Below are 19,207 nucleotides of genomic sequence, written 5' to 3'. Positions count from 1 at the left end.
TGGAGCTGCCAACTCTTAGTACTTCCGGTTCATGCCATTTCTCATTACATCGCTCTGACCGAAGCACGCTCAGCGACTTGAGCTTTATTTTACACCATTTACTGTTAAAATCTATTGCTTGTTATTTACTGTAGAATCGGGATGAATTCCGGTGGATGACAGGGAGCAGGGGAAGAGTTTTGAAGCTGAAACAGGAAGTTGTTGTTCAGCTGGACCAGCGTGTGCTCTGACAACAACAGATGGAGAGAGAGAGAATCTACAGGCTCATTCAAACCCCTAAATACATGTGACTGAGGTTAACTGAGCAGCAGCAGCTTTTCATGTGAGTGTAATTTTACATCCAGTGTTGTTTGACTACATCCTGTTTTGTTTTTTTCACAGCGCTACGGCTCAGTGGTGCTATTTGGATTAGCTAGCCTGCCAGAGCTAACATAGCAAACTAAAGCCACCACTATCACTTGATCGATACTGTTGTCCTCGTCCGTCCTCTGTCTCATGTCTCCTCCGTGTCAACATGTGCAGGCCGGCGGGTTGTTGAGGGATCAGCTGGATCCACGGTGCTGTGTCCGGTATGAGCTCTGGGGACAGGGAGCCTGGGACCCCCTGGGACAATGTGACGGAAGAGCCCACCTGCTCAGGTGAAAACAGCAAACATGTAAGTAACAGAAACATGCTTCAATGATCTGACATGAGAATCTAACTAGCGTCCTATGGGTTAGTTATTGTTGTGTGTGGATTTTATAAAGTCACTGTCACCTTTAGTGTCAAATCCATTTTCACAACTGCCAATTGTCAAAGCCGGATTAAGCTCCTGAAGGGCCCGGGGCTAATATCTCTCACTGGGCCCCTTTAGACCCTGTTCAGACCTGGTATCAATATATTCTCTTAACTGTGTGAATGCAAATCCTGATTAACAATCCTCTGCACATCGTTGTTCTGCCTGTTTGCACTTTATTCTATTTGGAAACTAGACCGATACAAACACGGTGCAGAACTACCTTTGAATGTATATAAATGCGCACATTTATTTGTGGCCACCACATCAAGATCATCATAGACTGCCGCACAATGATTTTCTTTTTCTTTAAAGTTCTATTTAATTCGAGAGGTGCAGTCCTCTAATCTTTTCCTCTGTCTATCACTTCCTCTCACACCGACATGTTTACAGACATCAACACATCGATATCTGACACAACTGTACAATCAGACCAAAATATAAATTGGTCCTTGGGAACAGAAACAAACAAATAAAGTGGTAGAATTTCATTTAAGGTTTTAAAACCAGATTTTGACAGTTATTTTAAAAGATCATGGCCTCCTTCAGGGATGATATTGTCTGTCAACGGTTGCAAATTTCCAACAACTTTTTAATTATTAAAATCTTTTTAATATAAATAGTTTTCCCCAGCCTTGCATATACATTTTATGTGTGGAAACCATGGACAATGTTTTGTACCATGGGAAAAACCTGAAATACTGTCTGTGTTCACTGCTCTAAATCATGGTGTTTTATTTTGTAGGATTCGGCCATATGCTCAGGCAGCACTGAAATTAAGAGCTGTGCCGTGGTAAAGTACTCAGCCGCCCCTCCACCGACCAGCTATGCCTTGCTGCAGGAGAAGACCGACCTGAAGCTGCCTCCCGCCAACTGGCTGAGAGAAAACCCTCAGCTGGGCAGCGCGGGCACCACCGTACTAGGCTCCAGCAGCAAGAGCAAACCTTTTTCTAGGTATAACATCCTAAATAATACTATTACTACAACTGCTATGTAGTACACTAATGTGAGGCTGTTGTGATCAGAAAAGTTACAGAGTGGAGTGTGTGTGCTGCCGAACTGTTTTGAATTATACACAGAGGTATTTCTAAATATGATGTTTTGACCACTCTATTTGTTTCAATAAGGCAACACTAAGTATTATAAACACCTCTGGTTATTCGGTCAAAGTCACGGTTTATATTAGAGGCTCAACGCGTCATGCTTTGTGCTCTACTTAATTGTGGAAACCTGCTGAGCAGATGGCCTCTGTTGATGGTCAGAACACACTCATGAAGACTGATTGTTACTCACTGGTCTATTGACTCCATGCGTTCTACATTTTTTCAATAATTTTACAAAACTATGACTGAAAAACTTCTCGCTGCATATCTGATAGCAGAGAACTATTGTGATTATCAGAGGATAAACCATGGATACTGATAAATCGTTAACGAGTGTGACCTTTATCCATATTACCATTTGCAAACCCTGTTGTGATTAAGTTCCTTTTCTTCTTTTGTAGTTTTGGGATGGCCTACGAATTCATCGACTGCATCGGGGACGATGTTGACGTGGTGTCAGACTCTGAGGTTTGCGGAGCCGCTCCGGCGCTGACATTTGTTTCTGAAACATGTTCATAAAGCTGTCGTTAACTTTGTTTTCTCTCAAATTCAGAACATCAAGAAGCTTTTGAAAATTCCCTACAGCAAGTCTCATGTCAGCATGGCCGTTCACCGCGTCGGGAGGACCCTGCTGTTGGACGACCTGGACATTCAAGAGCTCTTCATGAGGTCTTCTCAGGTAGAGCAGGGTTTTTCTTTTATAAATCAACGAAACATCCTTACTAGGATTGTTGTTCTATGTTTTAAGAAATGTCTTCATGACAGCATGAGGTTAAAGTGATTGTATTTTCCTGCTACGTGTGTTTTTATAGACCGGAGACTGGACGTGGCTAAAAGAGTTTTACCAGAGGCTAATTGATGAGAAGTGGCAGAGGAAAAAGAAGAGTAAAGAGCACTGGTATCAGAGAGCCATCCTGTCAAAGTTCCTCTACTACAGGTGAGTTATCTGTTAGGTTACACTTCTTCTTGTGCATCTCTCTTAGCCTTCCTCCGTCAACACTACGGCTCTAACTCTGTGTTTCTTGCAGTATAAATGGTGATGGAGCTGCGGAGCCTGTACCAGACAACCTGAATGAAGGGGAGGTGGAGAACGAGACGGAGGTGTTCAGTTCTGCATGGCCCACCTCCTTCACCAGCACGCCGTCCGAAGCAGAAGAGTCGGACGCTGCCAAGCAGGTCCGAAGAAATCTCTAAGAAATGTGAACAATTCGCAGAAAGATATCATTTAAAAATATAATCAGGGTTTGACAAATTTAAGTAATACCATTTTCTGTAATCACTGAAAAGGATTGAGTGAATTTATAAGGATTTAATCCGTTGTGCCTCCAAAGTTTTCTATACTTAATGTGATGATTTAAGCAAATAACTAACCAGTTTTTTTTGACTTAGTGGCTCTTTGGTGAGGGCTAAGCTGATAACTGTGAGATGTTAGTTTGTACTATTTAAACTGACAGTGTTGCTTCTATAAAACATGTAGGAAAGCTTTTCTTTGGACAGCAACTTTGCCCTGGGCCAAGTGACGGCTGTACTCGAAGAGCAGAACCTCCCAGCTCTGTTCAACGAGGGGGAAAACAGTCAGGTAACACAAACGTTTATAACCTTCTTTCAATGGTATTTATGAACACACGTGGTAGTTTATTGTTAATATATCATCTTATGTTAATTGTTCGACAGGGTTTAAGAAACGACTTTGTGCGAAACATCATGTGGACGTTCGAGGATATCCACATGCTGGTGGGATCCAACATGCCTATTTTCGGAGGTGGTCGTTATCCTGCCGTCAGTCTGAGACTCAGGTTGGAATTTGTTTGTTCTGATCCAGGATCTGAAATAAATGTTCACTTTGAGAGAAAATAAAAAAAACATGTCTGCGTCAACAAGATACTGAACATTTTCATAAAATATGGCTGTATAATGGACGTGGTGACACACAGTACGTCTCTGCACAGTGATGATAGATGCTGGGAATTGTTGTCAGTAGGTCAGGTTTTAATTCGTTGAGCTGAACTGTAAAGATAATACATCCGTTCACTACTAATAATTATTCCTTCTTCCCCTCTTTCTCTGTGTTTTTCAGGGACAACAATAAACCAATCAACATTCTGACAGGTATCGACTACTGGCTCGACAATCTGATGTGCAATGTCCCCGAACTGGTCATGTGTTTTCACGTTAATGGCATCGTTCAGGTGAGTGGCTGCTGCCTTTTGTCCAGTGTTGTTATTATCCAAGTAATTATTGCCATAGATAATGTTTCATTGCATAATCTGAAATTGTTTAAAATCCTTAAGAAATTATGGGTTTGAGTACCAAAGACGGTGTAGGCCTTTGGTAAAACCTTTTTCATTGTTCTGTGGTTTTCCCTTCAGAAATACGAGATGATAAAGACAGAGGACATCCCTCATCTGGAGAACTCCAATTTCTCCACGAGGGTTGTGAAAGACATCGCCCAAAATATTCTCTCCTTCCTAAAGTCCAACTGCACCAAAGAGGGTCACACCTACTGGCTTTTTAAAGGTGGGAGACAAACAATTCTTCAGTCTGATCACTATGAGTTTCTCTGTGTTTTCTAATTTGTACTTTTTGAACTCACAGCCAGTGGGAGTGACATCGTGAAGCTTTATGATCTTACCACCTTGTGTGAGGAGGCTGAAGAAGGGAAATGTCAGAATCCCTTCACTCTCCCTGTGGCTGTGTTACTGTACAGGTAAGAATCTTAGAAAGATTCAGCATTAGAGCATCTTTGTTCTACAGGATTCCTGCAGCCGTGACTTCTATTGGAGTAGATCAATTTGAAGCATTATAGTCCAGGACTAACATTATTTGAGTCAGTTTAAGTAGCAAGAAACGTTGAAAGTCAACTTGGGTATTTTAATGGTAATTTTTGTTTCAAAATATATTAAATGATAAATAATAAATACAGTTTTAGGCAAAACCCTTGTAAAATCCAACATCATTTGCAGGTGAGATGTGTTTGACATGTATAGAATTCAGTAAAGTGTGTCTGCTGTAATGAATTCTCGTCTGTTGTGTGTTCTGTGGCGCAGGGTGGCCAACAACCTGATGCTGAAGGCGAGACAGAACAGGAAGCACTATGGCACCGTCCGAACGCTGCTCTTAAACTGCGTCAAGCTTCTGGATCAGGAGAGGCATCCGCAGGTAAGAAGGAATTCTAAGTTACAATAAGGGCAGAAGTGGCAATTTATATTTAGAGAAAGTAGAACGTGAATCTCTCTGACTGAACCTGATCCGCTCTCGTCTATCTGCTCAGATCATCGCCTCAGCCCACTACATGCTGTCAGAGTTGTTCCAGCTCGACGAGTCCCCTGAGGAGGGGGGGGAGTCGCTCCGGGCCGGTGGCTCCGAGGACAGCTACAGCGACGAAGACAGGGAGGAAGACGGGGAGGCAGAGTTGACGGAGGACAGTGATGAGAACGGCTCCTACAGCAACGGCTCCAACCCACAAGATGACAGTAAAGCTGTGGCTGTTATTCGCTCTGTAGGGGAGCTGTCTGTGCCGGAGAAATACAAATCTACCCACCAGATCAGAGTGAGCGCGTGTACACATGTGTCCATCACACAGACCTACAGGGAGAGAGTGGAGGGAAAAAGAAGTGAAAGAAGCTAATTTTATATTTTTAAATCTCTGCAGCCAAGTGGAGTTTTCCCCGTTTCTCAAGACAAGGAGGAGAGATGCAGACACGTCCTGAGCTACGTACTGAAGGCAAGTCTCCGCAGGCTGTTGACATACAACACTGATAATGTGAAGTGTCGCCTACCAGTTAATAATCGCTGTGATACACAACACAGGGCCTGAAGGCAGTGGATGGAAGCATTAAGATGGAGAGCGACCTCCCAGCCGCGGACCCCAACACTCCAATCCCTCTCAAATATGAAGACAGGAATGCTATTGGAGCCTGCGCCTCTGAGAAAGGCATGTCTCTTCTTCTGGAGAGAGGTCAGTTCTCAGTCCTTATTACTAACTGATGTAATACCACAGTATAAAACAGTGAATATGGAAGTGTTATGTCATACACTGTCCTCTTATTTCCTTACAAACGGGCTGTGATCATGTGTGTGTCAGCAGTGGGGCCCCTGCAGGGCGGCCAGAAGCACCTGACGCGCTCGGGGATGATCCCTGGCTCGTGGCAGAACCACATGAAGCTGCAGCTCTTCCTCAAAGCCTCCAAGGCCTACTTTGTCCTGTCTGACGCCGCCACCAACTTACTGAAGTACGGCCGAGCTCTGCGCTACATCAAGCTATCTCTACAGTGCTACGGTAAGTTTGTTTAACTTCAATTGAAGTTGTTTTGTGTTTTATCTCTTTCTGGCAGCCTAAATAACATTTTCACAAAGCAAATCATAATTCAGAAACAGAATGATAAAACAGATCAGGGCCTTTCATCAGATTGTGCATGAAACTGCTCCATAACTTTCCAAATTATGTGCAGCATAATAATAACAAAGTCATTCAGACGTCTATTTCTCTTTCCAATCATCTTGTGCGGTTTCCTCCAGATGCCTATTGCTCGGTGAGCGGGACGCAGCACTCGCATGTGCTGCAGTTCCACAGCCAGTGTCTGTCTCTGTGTGGAGACATCCAGCTGATGTTGGCCCAGAACGCCAACAACAGAGCCGCTTACCTGGAGGAGTACAGCTACCAGACCAAAGAGGACCAGGAGATCCTGCACAGCCTGAACAGAGAGAGCAGCTGCCAAGGTCACTCACTGAAGACAATCATACACAACTCACAATGTCCAGCTCTGATGTCTGATGTATTAAAACCAGGGGGAAACACATAGAAGTCCATTTCATTTGTCAATCATTTCCTTCTCTCCCCTTCAGCCTTCAACATGGCCACAGACCTGTCGATCGACCCGGAGTACCAGCTGTTTGTCAGCAGTAAATGTTACGAGGCAGCGTATGAGCTGCTCGTCTCCGAGGCTTTGAAAGATCAGGAGTCAGATCAACTGGCTCAGGTGCTCAGACGACTGGGAAACATCCGCAATGAGATGGGAGTTTACTACATGAACCAGGCGGCAGCCATGCAGACTGAGAAAGAAGGTATGTCGGGTAGAAGTTGAAACTCTTAACAATTACAGTGACCGATATCCCAGAATAATAGGGACAGCTGGCTTTCCACTGCACTCAGATCAGTAAAGAAATAAGGACTCTAACACAACTTTAAGAAGTGATCACTCTCACTTGTGTCTCTGTCCATGTTGCTGTGTCTAATGAGGTTTATCTTTCTCCCTCCTCCAGTAAAGAAGTCTGTGTCTGTAGCAGAACAGGAGATGTGGAAAAAAAGTTTTTCCTACTTTGAGAAAGGTATGAAGGACTTTGAAGCCATCAGGGACAGCACCAACTCGGCCCTGCTGCTGTGTAACACCGGCCGACTGATGAGAATCTGCGCTCAGGCTCACTGCGCCGTCTCTGGCGACCAGAGCCGAGGGGAGTTCTCCCCTGAAGAGGCGCTCTACTACAACAAGGTGCCACGACAAACACTTATCGTCTTAATGAGTATTTGTTCCTTTTGTAATCTTTTTATTTTCCATCTTACTTTATCTTGGACTTTTTATCTCATTTGAACCCAGGCCATAGATTACTACTTGCGGGCTATGAGGTCACTGGCAAACCGAGCGAACCACCCACTGGTGTGGGACAGTGTGAACTGGGAGCTGTCCACTACCTACTTCACCCTGGCTACACTTCTGCAGGACTACGCCCCACTGTCCAGGAAGGCCCAGGAGCAGGTGCCTGTTTTTACAGATTTTCACATTTTGATTATCAGTCTGTTTTCTTCAAATCAGAAGATCAGTTTGTTTACATCTCTCTGTTTGTATCATGTGTTTTTCCCAGATTGAGCGAGAGGTGACGGAGGCGATGATGAAGTCCCTGAAGTTCTGTGACCTCCAGGCTGAGTCGGCTCGTCAGCCGCTCTACCAGTACAGAGCGGCCACCATCCACCACCGCCTGGCCTCTATGTACCACAGCTGCTTCCGCAACCAGGTGGCAGATCATGAAAATAAATCGTATTTCTTCTGAATATCTGTTTGCTTTTCGTACCAAACACTCACATGCCTTGGCTCACTCTTTTGATATAGACATTTGTTTGATCATGCTTAAAGAAAAAGGAACCACAGGCTGACTGGAATAGAATTGCTGGTGATGCCTCGGTATAATGCTCACTGACGGGTGTCTGTGCTCCTGGCTCTAATTGTGTGACAGGTGGGAGACGAACACTTGAGGAAGCAGCATCGGAGCCTGGCAGAGCTTCACTACAGCAAGGCTGTTTGTTTATTCCTCAGCCTGAAAGATGCTCCCTGTGAGCTGCTCCGCACGCTCCTGGAGAGGGTGGCCTTTGCTGAGTTCACGATGGCAGGTGAGAAAACAGCCTATTTTCCCATCTCCTTTTTATTAATGAAAACACAACACAAAAAAAATCTGAAATACCGAACAAACAAACTGACAAAAATATGACACAGCCGCATAGCAACACAAACACAGATTGTGATCCAGCCCAAGAACCTAAAAAGGTAAAAAGACATTTAAGGATATATAAAAAAGAAACTGTTGATTATATTCCATATATCACTAGGTAGTTATTACCAAAACAAATATTAAATGCATGTGTCATTCATGTGTTACATATATTCAGCCTCAATGAACCGTTCCTACCTTTCCTAGTATTTTTAGTACTTATTCTAAATTTATGAATTTTGAAGGAAACCACCTAACCAGCTTTAAAAGAAAAATTTCCCTCTGGATTTCATGTAAAATCATATAAATAATTCCACAGAGAAAAAACTCTTTGTTGCATAACTCATCATGTTCTGTCCACAGCCTCCTGCAGTAATGTTTCACATCGTGCTTCCACAGGTCAGAGCAGCAGCGGGGCGAAGCTGAAGAGCCTGACTGGGGCTCTGGAGATCATGACAGAAAGTCGTCATGCTTTCCAGCTCATTCACAACGAGCTGGAGGAGGAGGAGGAGGAGGAGGAGGAGGAGGAGGAAGAGGAAGAGGAGGAGGAGCAGGGCGAGGTCAGTTTTCTCCTTTTTTCTTGGGACATGCTCTCTCCTGCTTATTCATCTTCTCAAAGCTTTGCTCTGTTGTCCTCTCTCCAACACGCGCTGGCCCGTTGACCTTTCCATCTCCGTCTCTCCTCGTGCTGCAGCCGAGTGAACCCCACGCTGCGGACTCGGCTCGGTCTCCCGACGTGGCCACCGGTCCCACCTCAGGACTCAACCTCCAGGAAGTGAGGAAGCTAATCGGCGTGTTCGAGCCGAGCTTCTCCTTCCTGCTGCTGCAGCTCATCAAACTGATGACGACGTTGAAGCGGAAACCGAGGTGAGCGAGAATCCCCAAACTCTTACTCTCCATCCGGCTCTGTAAACATCGAACATCCTTTATACCTTCACTATGATCTCTCCTGTGTGTTTACAGCAATAAAGATGAGGAGCTGTTGAAGACGTATAAGAATGTTTACTCCAAGCTGCTGCGAGCTGAGAAAAACGCACCTCTCCGCAGCCGGGTCAGCGTCTACAAAGACCTGCTGCAGCAGCTGACCCCGCAAACAGGAAGTGACGACACAGGTTCACCTTCATGAAGACGAGGGGGACACTCTAGACTTTGACGCTGCTCCCCACATCTTGCCGGACACCCAGACCGAATTCTTGGGAACACCTGACGACTGTCTTCACTAAAAACGGACATCAGTATTGACGGACTCATCCTCAGGCAACTGACTCTGAATAACGGTTTCAAAGCTAATTTCACCTCCTGCGCCTTATAAACAAGTTCATCTTTTTATAACATTTGCATCCCAGGGTTTGAATATTTCACTTTTTTTGTTGTAAATTCATTATGTGTTATTTAATTGTCTTTATTGCTCACGCAGTTCTGAATCACCATTAAACCTTCTCTCTGTTGGATTTGTTGAGTGCATCCGCCATAAGTAAAATTTCAAATTACACATAACTCCAACATACAGGGCTTAAAATTACATAAAGCGCTGGGCAAAGGCTCAGAATCAAGAATTAATTTCAATATAATTGCTATATTTGATATTCAGTAACTCCAGTAATGCTGTGAAAAAAGTGTGGTTGAAGTTTGACAAATTGAAATAAGCGTTAAATAAGTAGTTATTTGCTTTCCAAAAAGAAATGTGCAATACTTTGGCAACATCCAATGCAAACAGAAGAGTTTGTCCACATGGCTGTCTGTATGTATGTATAAATGCGAGTTTATATCAGCATGGTTTGCTGTGACATGGAAATAAAAGGTTTTTAAATTTTATGTGATGAATTTCTGTCCGTCTTTCCTGCTCGCTCGCACACTCTCTTTCACATACATACACACACACACACACGCCCACTCAGAGTGAAGTGGTCCTGACTGACATAGCACGGTAGCGTAGAGCTGTACACTTGTGATTGGATCTGTCAGGATGGATGTTAACCCAGATCTTAACAGTTTTCTAAATGTTTCTTCAGAAGCATCACAGAATGCTAACGTGCTCTCGGGCTAATACAAAACATAACAAGCTTCAGTGGAGGAATTTTATTCCGATTTTTGGGTAACAAACATAAAGTGCAAACCAACAGGCTGGGCTTTAATTTCAGTTTATTTATCCAGATATTTACACAATGTCAACACGTACTGTGCACAGCTGCTTTGCCTGGGAAAAAAGCTCCTCAGAGTGATGGTTTTTAAGTGGGTCCTGGCAGCGGCTCCTGCTGCACAGAGGAGAGGACATGATGTTTTTAATATTGTGTCAGTGAACTGGATCACCCTGCAGTCACCGAGCTGTATCGACACCAGATGGAGCTGCAGGGGGACGCAAACTGTCCCTGAACCTCATTAATCAGGCTGGACCACTGCTGAGGGGGACTGACCGATGGACAGGGACTGAGGGGAAGATGTGGAGCAACAGAATAACTCAAAAGGAAACCACATCGCAGTACAATAAATAATAAGTTTAACATTTAAAGCATGAGAAAGTTATTTTTAGAAATTAAGTTACCAGATTGTTCTGTTGAATATGATTTAAATACAAAGCGATGCTAAAAAAACAACATAAGAACTTTGTGTCACTGGCAGTTATTGTTATTAATATAACACGATATTGTGACAAAACAGTGGTGCAAAGATGAAACTACAAAAAAGATCTGATGAAAGTATATGATTGACTCAACAACTACCCAGACAATGTGATTCTATACAGTGTGATGCAATAGCTGGTTACCAGTAATACAAGTTCTTTCATCAACCCCCCCGGGGGCAGTGGTTCGGTCCGTCACTGTACAACACAGCGGTCACTGGTCTGGTCCTCTTGTGGCGAGTCCTGGGAGGGTGAAGGTGTCTCCTCTCTGCAATGAGAATGGTTCAGAATGTTCTGCAGGATGTCTTTGCTCTCGCTGGGCGGCAGGTTGTAGAAGAAATACTGTGGGGCCATTTGAATGAACCTGGCAGGAGAGAAGATGAAGTTTAAAGGTGTGTCAGAGGAGGTTGTGTTTTCACCTCTTTCCATTTGTGGGTTTGTCACCTGGATTACGCAAGAAAGAAACTGGAAAAAGGGTGGATAAAGGATTCTGTTTTTTTTTTTACATTTTCCAATTTTACTGTAGATATTTTAAATCAGGCATATTAGGAGACTGATATGAGTGTGAGCAGCTTGGTGGAATTCAAGGGGTCTGTCCTCTTCTGATTTCTATTCCAGCATTGAACTGATTCACACATTTTGATGATGTGGAGCCTAAGAGAGCATGACAAGTGCAGAGGGGTTTTCTCCTCCTCCATTAAGCTGCAGCTTCACATTCCCAGGCATCTGTGCGATCCGTAATCCCCTCTCCAACCCAGAGAATACTAGAAAACAAGGATTAGGATTCCTCTCTCCACAACCAGCCTGACTAGTCTCTGCTCAACTGAGGCTGATTCAATCTGAAGACACGAGGGTGGTCAACTGGACACTGGAGTCTAGATAACAAAACTGTTTGATTAGATACATGACTGCAAAGAAGTGCACATCTTGAACAAAGCGTCATCAAGGCAGAGACTTACTCCTCAGGTGTAATGTGGGTGGCGGTGCGGAGGCAGTTGTCCTCGGAGAAGGAGTGCTCGTGGAACAGCACCCAGTCAGGCAGGCCCAGCTTGGGGCTCTTGGCTCCGTATCCCGACAGAGGATGAATCTGTGCCACGTGCTTATGGGTCATAATGAAGTAGTTCCCTGATCCATCCACATCCCGCGCCACCTGAGGGAAAACACCCCCACACGCAGTCAGACGGATTCCAACAGACTAAGAACACTTTAAAGAAGCAAATACAGAAAAGAGCATCTTAGTCTTATTTTTTTATACTTTTTGATTTTGCCTTGAAAACATAATAAATGACAAGAAAAGGCTAAATTCTCTGAAGCAATATACTTAAACCGTAGGAAACAGTAGAAGTGAAATCTAAATACAAATACTGAGAGAAGCTGGAGTAGCAGTTATAAATTGCAGAGTGAAGTTAAAGCACCTGCTGAAGTGTATGTGCGGTTAAGGCTGAGTCAAGTTTCGAGCCCTGAGAGCAGCGGAAGTGTACTTGATAAATAGAGCTGAAGGTTTCAGGGAAAGTGGAAGAGGACCTGTCAGGTGAAGAGTAAGAACTGATAGTAATAAGAGGTGATTGAGTAATAATTGTAATTGATATTTCCTTTAATTGTATAAGTGGCAGTTGACATGTCTGTGGATGGGGTGAGAGATGAAAGCAAGTGAAGTGTCAGTTTCTTTCTGCTGGAAAGAGCTGCCCTGTCAGTGGAAGAGTGGCACAGTAACGTCTAGTTCTCTGACCTGCATGAAGAAACCTGCCAGCAGGGCTCTCTTCACGTTGAAGGTGTTTCTTCGGGAACCGAAGGCCGGCATCGAGACGGGCAGCTCGATCCTCTTCAGGGTGTCGAGGAGCTCCACGCGGAGAGCATCAGCCATCAACAGAGATGTGTGGTTCAGGAAGGAGTCCTGACACCACTTCTCAACGCTACAGTCTAGAGCCACACAGGGAAATTATTATTTTCAGTATGATATGCCAAGAAGCTTGTTTTGCTATAATTTATGAAGATCTTCCACTCTTGCTGATCTCTGATTTGTGTGTTTCTATGCAGACGATACTCTCTTAACTATGTAAACTCACGTGGATCCACCTGAGACTTTTTAAAGGCCTTGAAGATATTGATGAGCGTGAAGTGGTCTCCCTCCGGGTGCTGGAACTTCAAGTGGCACTGGGTCGCTTCTGGTTTCAGGTCCGCGGAGGGAACCACGAAGCAAGAAGGGGCTGAAAAATCAAACTTGATATTTAGAATCCACTGTTTTTTGATAAAAGTACAACAGAGAACTTGGCTTTGGGTCTGCACCTGTTAGCATAGCAGCGATGATGACCACCTCGCGGACACAGTCAAACTCACAGGAGGCGAGCAGAGTCTTGGCCATTTGGGGCTTCAAGGGGAACTCGGACATGATGATGCCCATCTCAGACAGGTTGCCATCATTATCCAGAGCGGCCAGGTAGTCCAGCTCCTCCAGAGCCTGCATCAGGCCTCCAGGGTCTGAACCAAATCCAGCAGAGAACCATGAACATGTCTTTATGAAATGTATTTGTATTTAAACTAGGAGATTATTTATTCATGCAAATACATTTCGACTAAATCTGTGAGGGATTATTTGTCTGTTGTCATGCTGTCTAAACTCTAATCCAAAGCAGTGACCCACTGGGACAATTCAAGTATACTGGAACCCCTAGTGTGTACACCCGCAGTGAAAAGGCAGCAGCAGATTAGGATTTTTATAATCCGCACCAATATTTGAAATGCATCACTATGCAAAATGAAGTCTTTCGTGGTACACAAGAGATTTTCTATCCAATAAACATGTTTTTTTTCGATGAACTAACGAAGAAAGAAAATGAGGCCTGGACGAAAGAAATCCACCATGTCATCCCCCCCCCCACCCCCTAACACCCCACCAGCCTTGTGACTAAACTCCAATCAACTAATGGGAGGCTCGCTGTGTGTCTGTGGGTTTGAGTTAGTGTGGATGAATAAATCCGCAGAAACAAAGGCACACAGAAGCAGGTCAGCTCTGAAACGATGCTCGTGGAACAGAGGCTGTCAGTTCAGCTGAGGCACGGCTCGCTGCCCCCCAATAAGAACAAGTGGCTGTCCGCTGGAACAACAGGGAACCGACTCACTGAACCATTGGTGTCATCGTCTCCGAGGACTTAAAGAATATTCCCTCTGTATGTCTCTCATCACTTTATATAAATCTCACCCGGCCTGTCGATGAAGTCGCAGTGGCCCAGCCCAGCGATCTCCATCCTCTTGAGGAAGAGCACAGTGGAGGTGATGTCAGACTCCATGATATGTGGTCGTGCCTCCGCAGGAAGCTGTCTGTCCTCCGGGTACAGACAGAAACACTTGCCTGCAGGACAGAGAGCTCTTTTTCAGACAAGGTGTCAGCAGAGAATTGGCAGCACGAGATTTAAAAAGTATATTTCTCACCTGTTGGACCCGCGAGCTGTTTGCGGCTCTCGGCCTGACCCGTGCTGATTGGCTGAGTGATGGCCGAGTTCGTTCTGATCCTGGGGTTATAAACCTGCAACAGCATCACACAGAGTTACAGATGTGGAATAGAACTGAGCACACTCACCTAAATATTAAATAATCCACGAAATGTATCTGATTTTTCAGGTAACTTTTGCCTTCTTTAGCAAAATGAAATTTGAGCTTGAAATGAAATAAATAAAATAATATAAATAATATATGATAGTCAGAGGTGATGCTTTCAATAGATTTAGTTGATAATAACCCTTTTTCATTTTTTTTAAGTTGCAGCCTGATGATTAAGTAGGTTAAATAATATTTTCCTCATCAATCCACATTCAACAGCCCATAATAATGAGGTAAAAGCAGAAAAATTGCCAGCCAAATAAAAAACAACAACTAAAACTGAAGAATCATATTGACATAAGCTTCTCTCAGCTCTTAATGGAAACATCTGGATTTGGGGACGTTCTTCTCCCCAGATCCTCTTAATGCTGAATACTTTTTGAATGCACTGTAAAACTTTGGATGTGAGATTTTCTCTTATCAGCTCTATTCGAGTAAAGTATCTGAATACTTCTAAAACTATGAGACTAAAAGACATTCAATCAAATATATGAATAATTCTACACTAACATCAAGTGCCTTATGTAAATACTTGAACTCTTATTCAAAACATAAGGACAAACTTACAAATCTTTTCTCAAGCCCGGCATCAATGACAAATCTTATGGAGCTAACAGCCCAGAAGAAGTCCTCGTTGGGGCTGGATGTGAGGAAGACTCTGCGGGTCCGACCCGTCTCCTCCTCCCCCTGGAGTGGCAGATTCCCAGGCTGACCGGGGTGCACAGCAACAGGCACGAGCTCACCCAGGTCAGGGGGTGAGCTTTGCCCCTCATGGCTCAGGATGTCATGAGCTAGATCTATCTCCTGGTGGAGAGTAAACAAAGAGTAAAGTCAGGAAAAGACATGTATCAACAGCTTTGTTTCATCCATCAAGTGGTGCTGCTTCTTACCTGTGCCGTCACCAGAAACACCACCACATCTCCCTCCCCCTCACACCGGTGGATCTCCAGCACCAGACGCAGGGCGGAGCAGAAGTAGCCGTCACCTGTGCTGCTGTAGACCACCTCCCCTGCCCCGGGGCTCTCCAGGCGGATCAGAGGCGCGGCCGCCCCGGTGAAGTGGGCCATCTGCTTGGGGCCGGGCTCGTCCGAGGTGAGTAGGACCACACGGAGCTCGGGCCTCTGCAGGGCCACGTCCTTCAGCAGGCCCTGCAGCACGTCGGTGGCCACGGTCCTCTGGTGGGCCTGGTCCACGACCACCACGCCGTAGTGCTCCAGCAAAGGGTCCGACATCATCTCTCTCAGCAGCATGTCATCGGTGCAGTACCTGAGGAGGGGGAACAGACAGTTCGTATATTTCAAATTCAGTAATGCCTGGAATAAATCAGCAGGTTTTTTTGATTGGAAGCCTCTCGGCTGAAACAGCTGAGCGATATATTGAAGAAATCCATTCAGCGCTGCTCAGAATGGCATCTTAATGAAAGACACTTTGTCTACACTTCAGCTTTGCCCCCATTAGTGTAATTTACTCTGATAATTAGTCTGGGGAGTGGATCCTTTCACACTTGGCTGATGCCTGTTTATCTTCCCCCCCCTCGTTGTGCCCAGTTTCTTTTCTCCCCCAGCTGACTTATGGAGAGACCCACATGAGGGAGAGTGACATATGTGCACACAGGGAACCCGGCAGCTGTGGAGGGGCCCCTTGAAAAGAGGAGCCCCCCCCACCCCCCTCAAGCCTTTTGTTCCCATACTCCCATGGAGGATGAGAAAAGGCGGCGGTGTGGGGGGGGCAATGTGACGAGGCATTTCTGCAGGGGAGAAAGCAGGAAGAGCTGCTGTAAAGGTACCTGAGGACGGAGTCGTTGGTGCAGCAGCTTTCCAAAGGGATGCTGTAGCCCACTTCGTGACCAATGTTGACGTCCATCTCATCCGCCACCCTCAGGGCCAGATCCACGGCCTGCTGCGTGTCCACCTGGGTGCACACCACCATGCCGTGCCGGAACCGGGCTGACAGGCAGAACTCGGCACACCACTGGGGAATCTGTTTCAGAATAAGAGAGAGATGAGTTGGAAGTAAGGAGACTCTGGATATCTCAGTCCGCTGACGCATGCGTGAGAGGAAATGTGATACATTTGCCGCAGTACTCACTTGAGAGCTTCTCCCACTTTGAGCAGATCCACTGACAACGACAAAGCGTCCCTTGGCCAGAGTGTCCATGAATTCACATTTTGCCTTCCACACTGGCAGCTCTTTTCTCTCCTTCAGCAGTTTGTAAAACCTGGAGGAGTGCGGCAGTCCGTCAAACTGATTGAGCTCCAAGATGTCATCATAGTCTTTGTCCCCTTGACTCAGGGATTCTGCGTCTGAGCACAGCTTCCCCTCAAAATACTCCTCTCCTGATAAACTGTTGACGTCCCGCTCCATCACAAGCGAGCTCCCGGTCTCTCCAGCGCAGACTTCATTTACAGATCCGCGGGAATGAAGTTTTGGACGCCTCCAGCTCTCAGTAAACTGTTGGACAGTTCTCACACACACACACACGCACACGCACGGACTCTGCGAGGGAAGCCAAATGAAAGGACTCAGCAGGCGGCCGGCCCAGTGTCGTCATGTGGCCATTAATCCCATAGAAATCCAACACACACACACACACACACTCACAGGGTGGTGTGAGAACAAAGATAGATGGGCAGGGACTCAGAGGGGTCTGGTGTTTAAAACAGGAACTGGCTCACACGCAAAGGCCACAAGCTCCACATAAATGCATTTATTTATCAGCTGTGGCTTAATTCAGTCATTTAGAAATTAATTATCTCAGTGGTCGACAAACTGAAACGACTGAGGGCTACATCCAAAAAACCCACAATGCATCTGCCAGAACATGAAGACCTGCTAACGTTGGCACAAACTCCGCAAACAACTTTTCAATCATTAAGTCAACAGAAAACTAATATGTACGTTCGCTCACAGCATTAAAGTGATATTTGAAAAGTAGGCTTGTGGATATATAAACCATCTATTTGATTGGTTTAATGTTTCTTCACTGAACACTTGGCACACAATGGGACAACAGTGGTTTATAATATACTGTATCATAAAGTGAGCTGGGAACAGATCTCACATTTGACTCTGAGCAGGTGCTAACAGCGAGTTAGCTCCGTACCTGAGAATAAACCGACACGTGGTAAAGAACTATCTGAACAATCAATTAGTCCATCAACTGAAAAGAAATCGGCTGCTAGTCTGACAATGGATTAATTGTTTTAGTCGTTTGTTTTTTCAAGTTTCTTTGGTTTGAACTTTCTCCTCTTGGCCATTGGTGATTTTCTCTGGACATGCCTCCCTCCTCCTCCAGGCCAAAGACCTGCAGTTATAATTTCAATAACCATGTAATTGCTCATAAGAGTGAGAGTGAATGCTTGTTTGTCTCAGTACATCAGCCATGATGTGATAAAACCTGTCCGGGGTGAGCTCTGGTTCCAACTCCCCCACAGTAATGGATACACTAATGTAAAAAGTCTTCACATTCTCAGATCCCAGTTTCTCAATTCGTAAACCAGTTAACTCAGTGTCTTTGGTTTTGGACCTTTGAAGACACCAGGTGAATTCTGGGAAGTTGAAATTTACATATTTTGATACTTCAGACACTGGATGATTAAATGTAAACATGACAAAAAAGTCAGTTATCCATCCAAAAATAAATGTTATATAAAAAAATACATTTTTATTTTCTCAGTGTTGGTTGCGCTGATCCAGGGTGTAAATATGACTCTATTGCAAACAGCCATGCAGTTTAGTTTAATACTCACAGAGCTGAGAGTGGATCTTCTAACAACAAGCTAGAAATATAATACAAAATACAATGTTTTCTTTTTGCTTAACTTAATTTCTCTACGGTTGTATGTGTGTGTCCTCTTCGTGTTTTAAGGTCAGAGGTGTTTCCTGTGGCTTCACTCCTCCTCAGTCAGAGTCTAAATTGGTGGAGCTGATCCCTAATCAGGACTAGAGGACAACTTGACCTGGTGCTTTGATTGAGGACATTACTGCAACGTAACAAGATCAAAGCAGGGAGGTGGATGAGCTTCAGCTTTTGTAATGACCACTGTTGTTCGACAGGGGGCAGTGTTCAACAACCAGCCTGCTCTGGCCAGAGGAGACCTGAGGGATGAAGTCACAGGACACCACAGTAAATCATACACTAAGTCATTAAGATGCTTTCCTTGAGTTTTCATAAACTAAGAATCATTGTTTATGAGTTGCTGCTTATTTAGAATCAGGCCGCTCAGTTTTATTGTTGTTTTCTCATTTGTCTTCATACGTTATTTGTTGGATTTATGCTCGATTGTGATTTATGTTCATAATTTTCAATATAAGAATCCTGCAGATGATCAGGATCCTTGTATCTCTTTCAAGCTGCCCCAAAATTGCACAACTCATCAGTGGCCTAACAGATGTCAGATTTCTTTCATTCAACAAGACCTCATCACAGATTCTGGACGTGAATGTGCAGAATCTGTAGGTGCAGATTTTGGGGCCTTCTGGTTTCCGTGTCTAGTTTGACCAACCAGGTTTGAGCAGGCTTTGTTTGGTTGCCCACAGGTAAACAGGTGGAGAGAAAAGGAAGCAAATATCTATCGCCTTTCAGCTTTTTAATTTATCTGCATTCAGATGTAGAGAGCTGTTCATAGAGAT

General features: G+C 44.7%; 2 protein-coding genes across 4 annotated transcripts; one reads left to right on the top strand and one right to left on the bottom strand.

Moving 5' to 3' along the window:
- The first annotated feature begins 20 nt into the window (after positions 1–20).
- Positions 21–10,173, top strand: edrf1 (erythroid differentiation regulatory factor 1). Of its 2 annotated transcripts, none has more exons than XM_053436781.1 (26): positions 21–322; positions 523–655; positions 1,521–1,729; positions 2,280–2,346; positions 2,432–2,557; positions 2,691–2,815; positions 2,907–3,054; positions 3,356–3,457; positions 3,553–3,674; positions 3,956–4,067; positions 4,248–4,395; positions 4,474–4,585; positions 4,926–5,037; positions 5,150–5,428; positions 5,531–5,602; positions 5,689–5,836; positions 5,966–6,157; positions 6,397–6,597; positions 6,724–6,942; positions 7,141–7,367; positions 7,473–7,631; positions 7,738–7,887; positions 8,107–8,260; positions 8,758–8,918; positions 9,053–9,225; positions 9,322–10,173. In XM_053436781.1, the coding sequence occupies exons 2-26, from the start codon at positions 572–574 to the stop codon at positions 9,482–9,484; spliced, it is 3,765 nt and encodes a 1,254-aa protein (XP_053292756.1). In that variant the 5' UTR covers positions 21–322; positions 523–571; the 3' UTR covers positions 9,485–10,173. The 2 variants fall into 2 exon arrangements, with proteins under 2 accessions (XP_053292756.1, XP_053292755.1); XM_053436780.1 differs by having other exon boundaries at positions 5,963–6,157.
- A 483-nt stretch (positions 10,174–10,656) lies between these two features.
- On the bottom strand, positions 10,657–17,054 carry dhx32b (DEAH (Asp-Glu-Ala-His) box polypeptide 32b). Of its 2 annotated transcripts, none has more exons than XM_053436654.1 (11): positions 16,664–17,054; positions 16,362–16,555; positions 15,466–15,841; positions 15,143–15,379; positions 14,408–14,501; positions 14,178–14,327; positions 13,265–13,456; positions 13,045–13,185; positions 12,708–12,898; positions 11,938–12,128; positions 10,657–11,342 (listed from the first exon to the last, which is right to left on the bottom strand). In XM_053436654.1, exons 1-11 carry the CDS (start codon positions 16,937–16,939, stop codon positions 11,174–11,176), a joined length of 2,211 nt encoding a protein of 736 aa, XP_053292629.1. In that variant the 5' UTR covers positions 16,940–17,054; the 3' UTR covers positions 10,657–11,173. The 2 variants fall into 2 exon arrangements, with proteins under 2 accessions (XP_053292629.1, XP_053292628.1); XM_053436653.1 differs by having other exon boundaries at positions 12,708–12,891; positions 13,032–13,185; positions 14,178–14,342; positions 14,417–14,501.
- Positions 17,055–19,207: the final 2,153 nt, after the last annotated feature.

Source organism: Pleuronectes platessa, chromosome 12 (genome assembly GCF_947347685.1).
Source record: "Pleuronectes platessa chromosome 12, fPlePla1.1, whole genome shotgun sequence".
Classification (NCBI taxonomy): Eukaryota; Metazoa; Chordata; class Actinopteri; order Pleuronectiformes; family Pleuronectidae; genus Pleuronectes; species Pleuronectes platessa.
The sequence above is the reverse complement of the archived record's forward strand: the minus strand, read 5'-3'. Positions and strand labels throughout refer to the sequence as shown.

What these genes read in the sequence shown, in the direction of transcription:
- edrf1 (XM_053436780.1), top strand. Translation starts at nt 572, where the DNA reads ATGAGCTCTGGGGACAGGGAGCCTGGGACCCCCTGGGACAATGTGACG. An exon ending in AAGAGCAAACCTTTTTCTAG is followed by an intron (nt 1,730 to 2,279) that starts GTATAACATCCT and finishes CTTCTTTTGTAG; the next exon opens with TTTTGGGATGGCCTACGAAT. An exon ending in AGGCGCTCTACTACAACAAG is followed by an intron (nt 7,368 to 7,472) that starts GTGCCACGACAA and finishes ATTTGAACCCAG; the next exon opens with GCCATAGATTACTACTTGCG.
- dhx32b (XM_053436653.1), bottom strand. Translation starts at nt 16,939, where the DNA reads ATGGAGCGGGACGTCAACAGTTTATCAGGAGAGGAGTATTTTGAGGGG. An exon ending in CATCGCTGCTATGCTAACAG is followed by an intron (nt 13,186 to 13,264) that starts GTGCAGACCCAA and finishes TTGATTTTTCAG; the next exon opens with CCCCTTCTTGCTTCGTGGTT. An exon ending in GATCCACGTGAGTTTACATA is followed by an intron (nt 12,892 to 13,031) that starts GTTAAGAGAGTA and finishes TCTAGACTGTAG; the next exon opens with CGTTGAGAAGTGGTGTCAGG.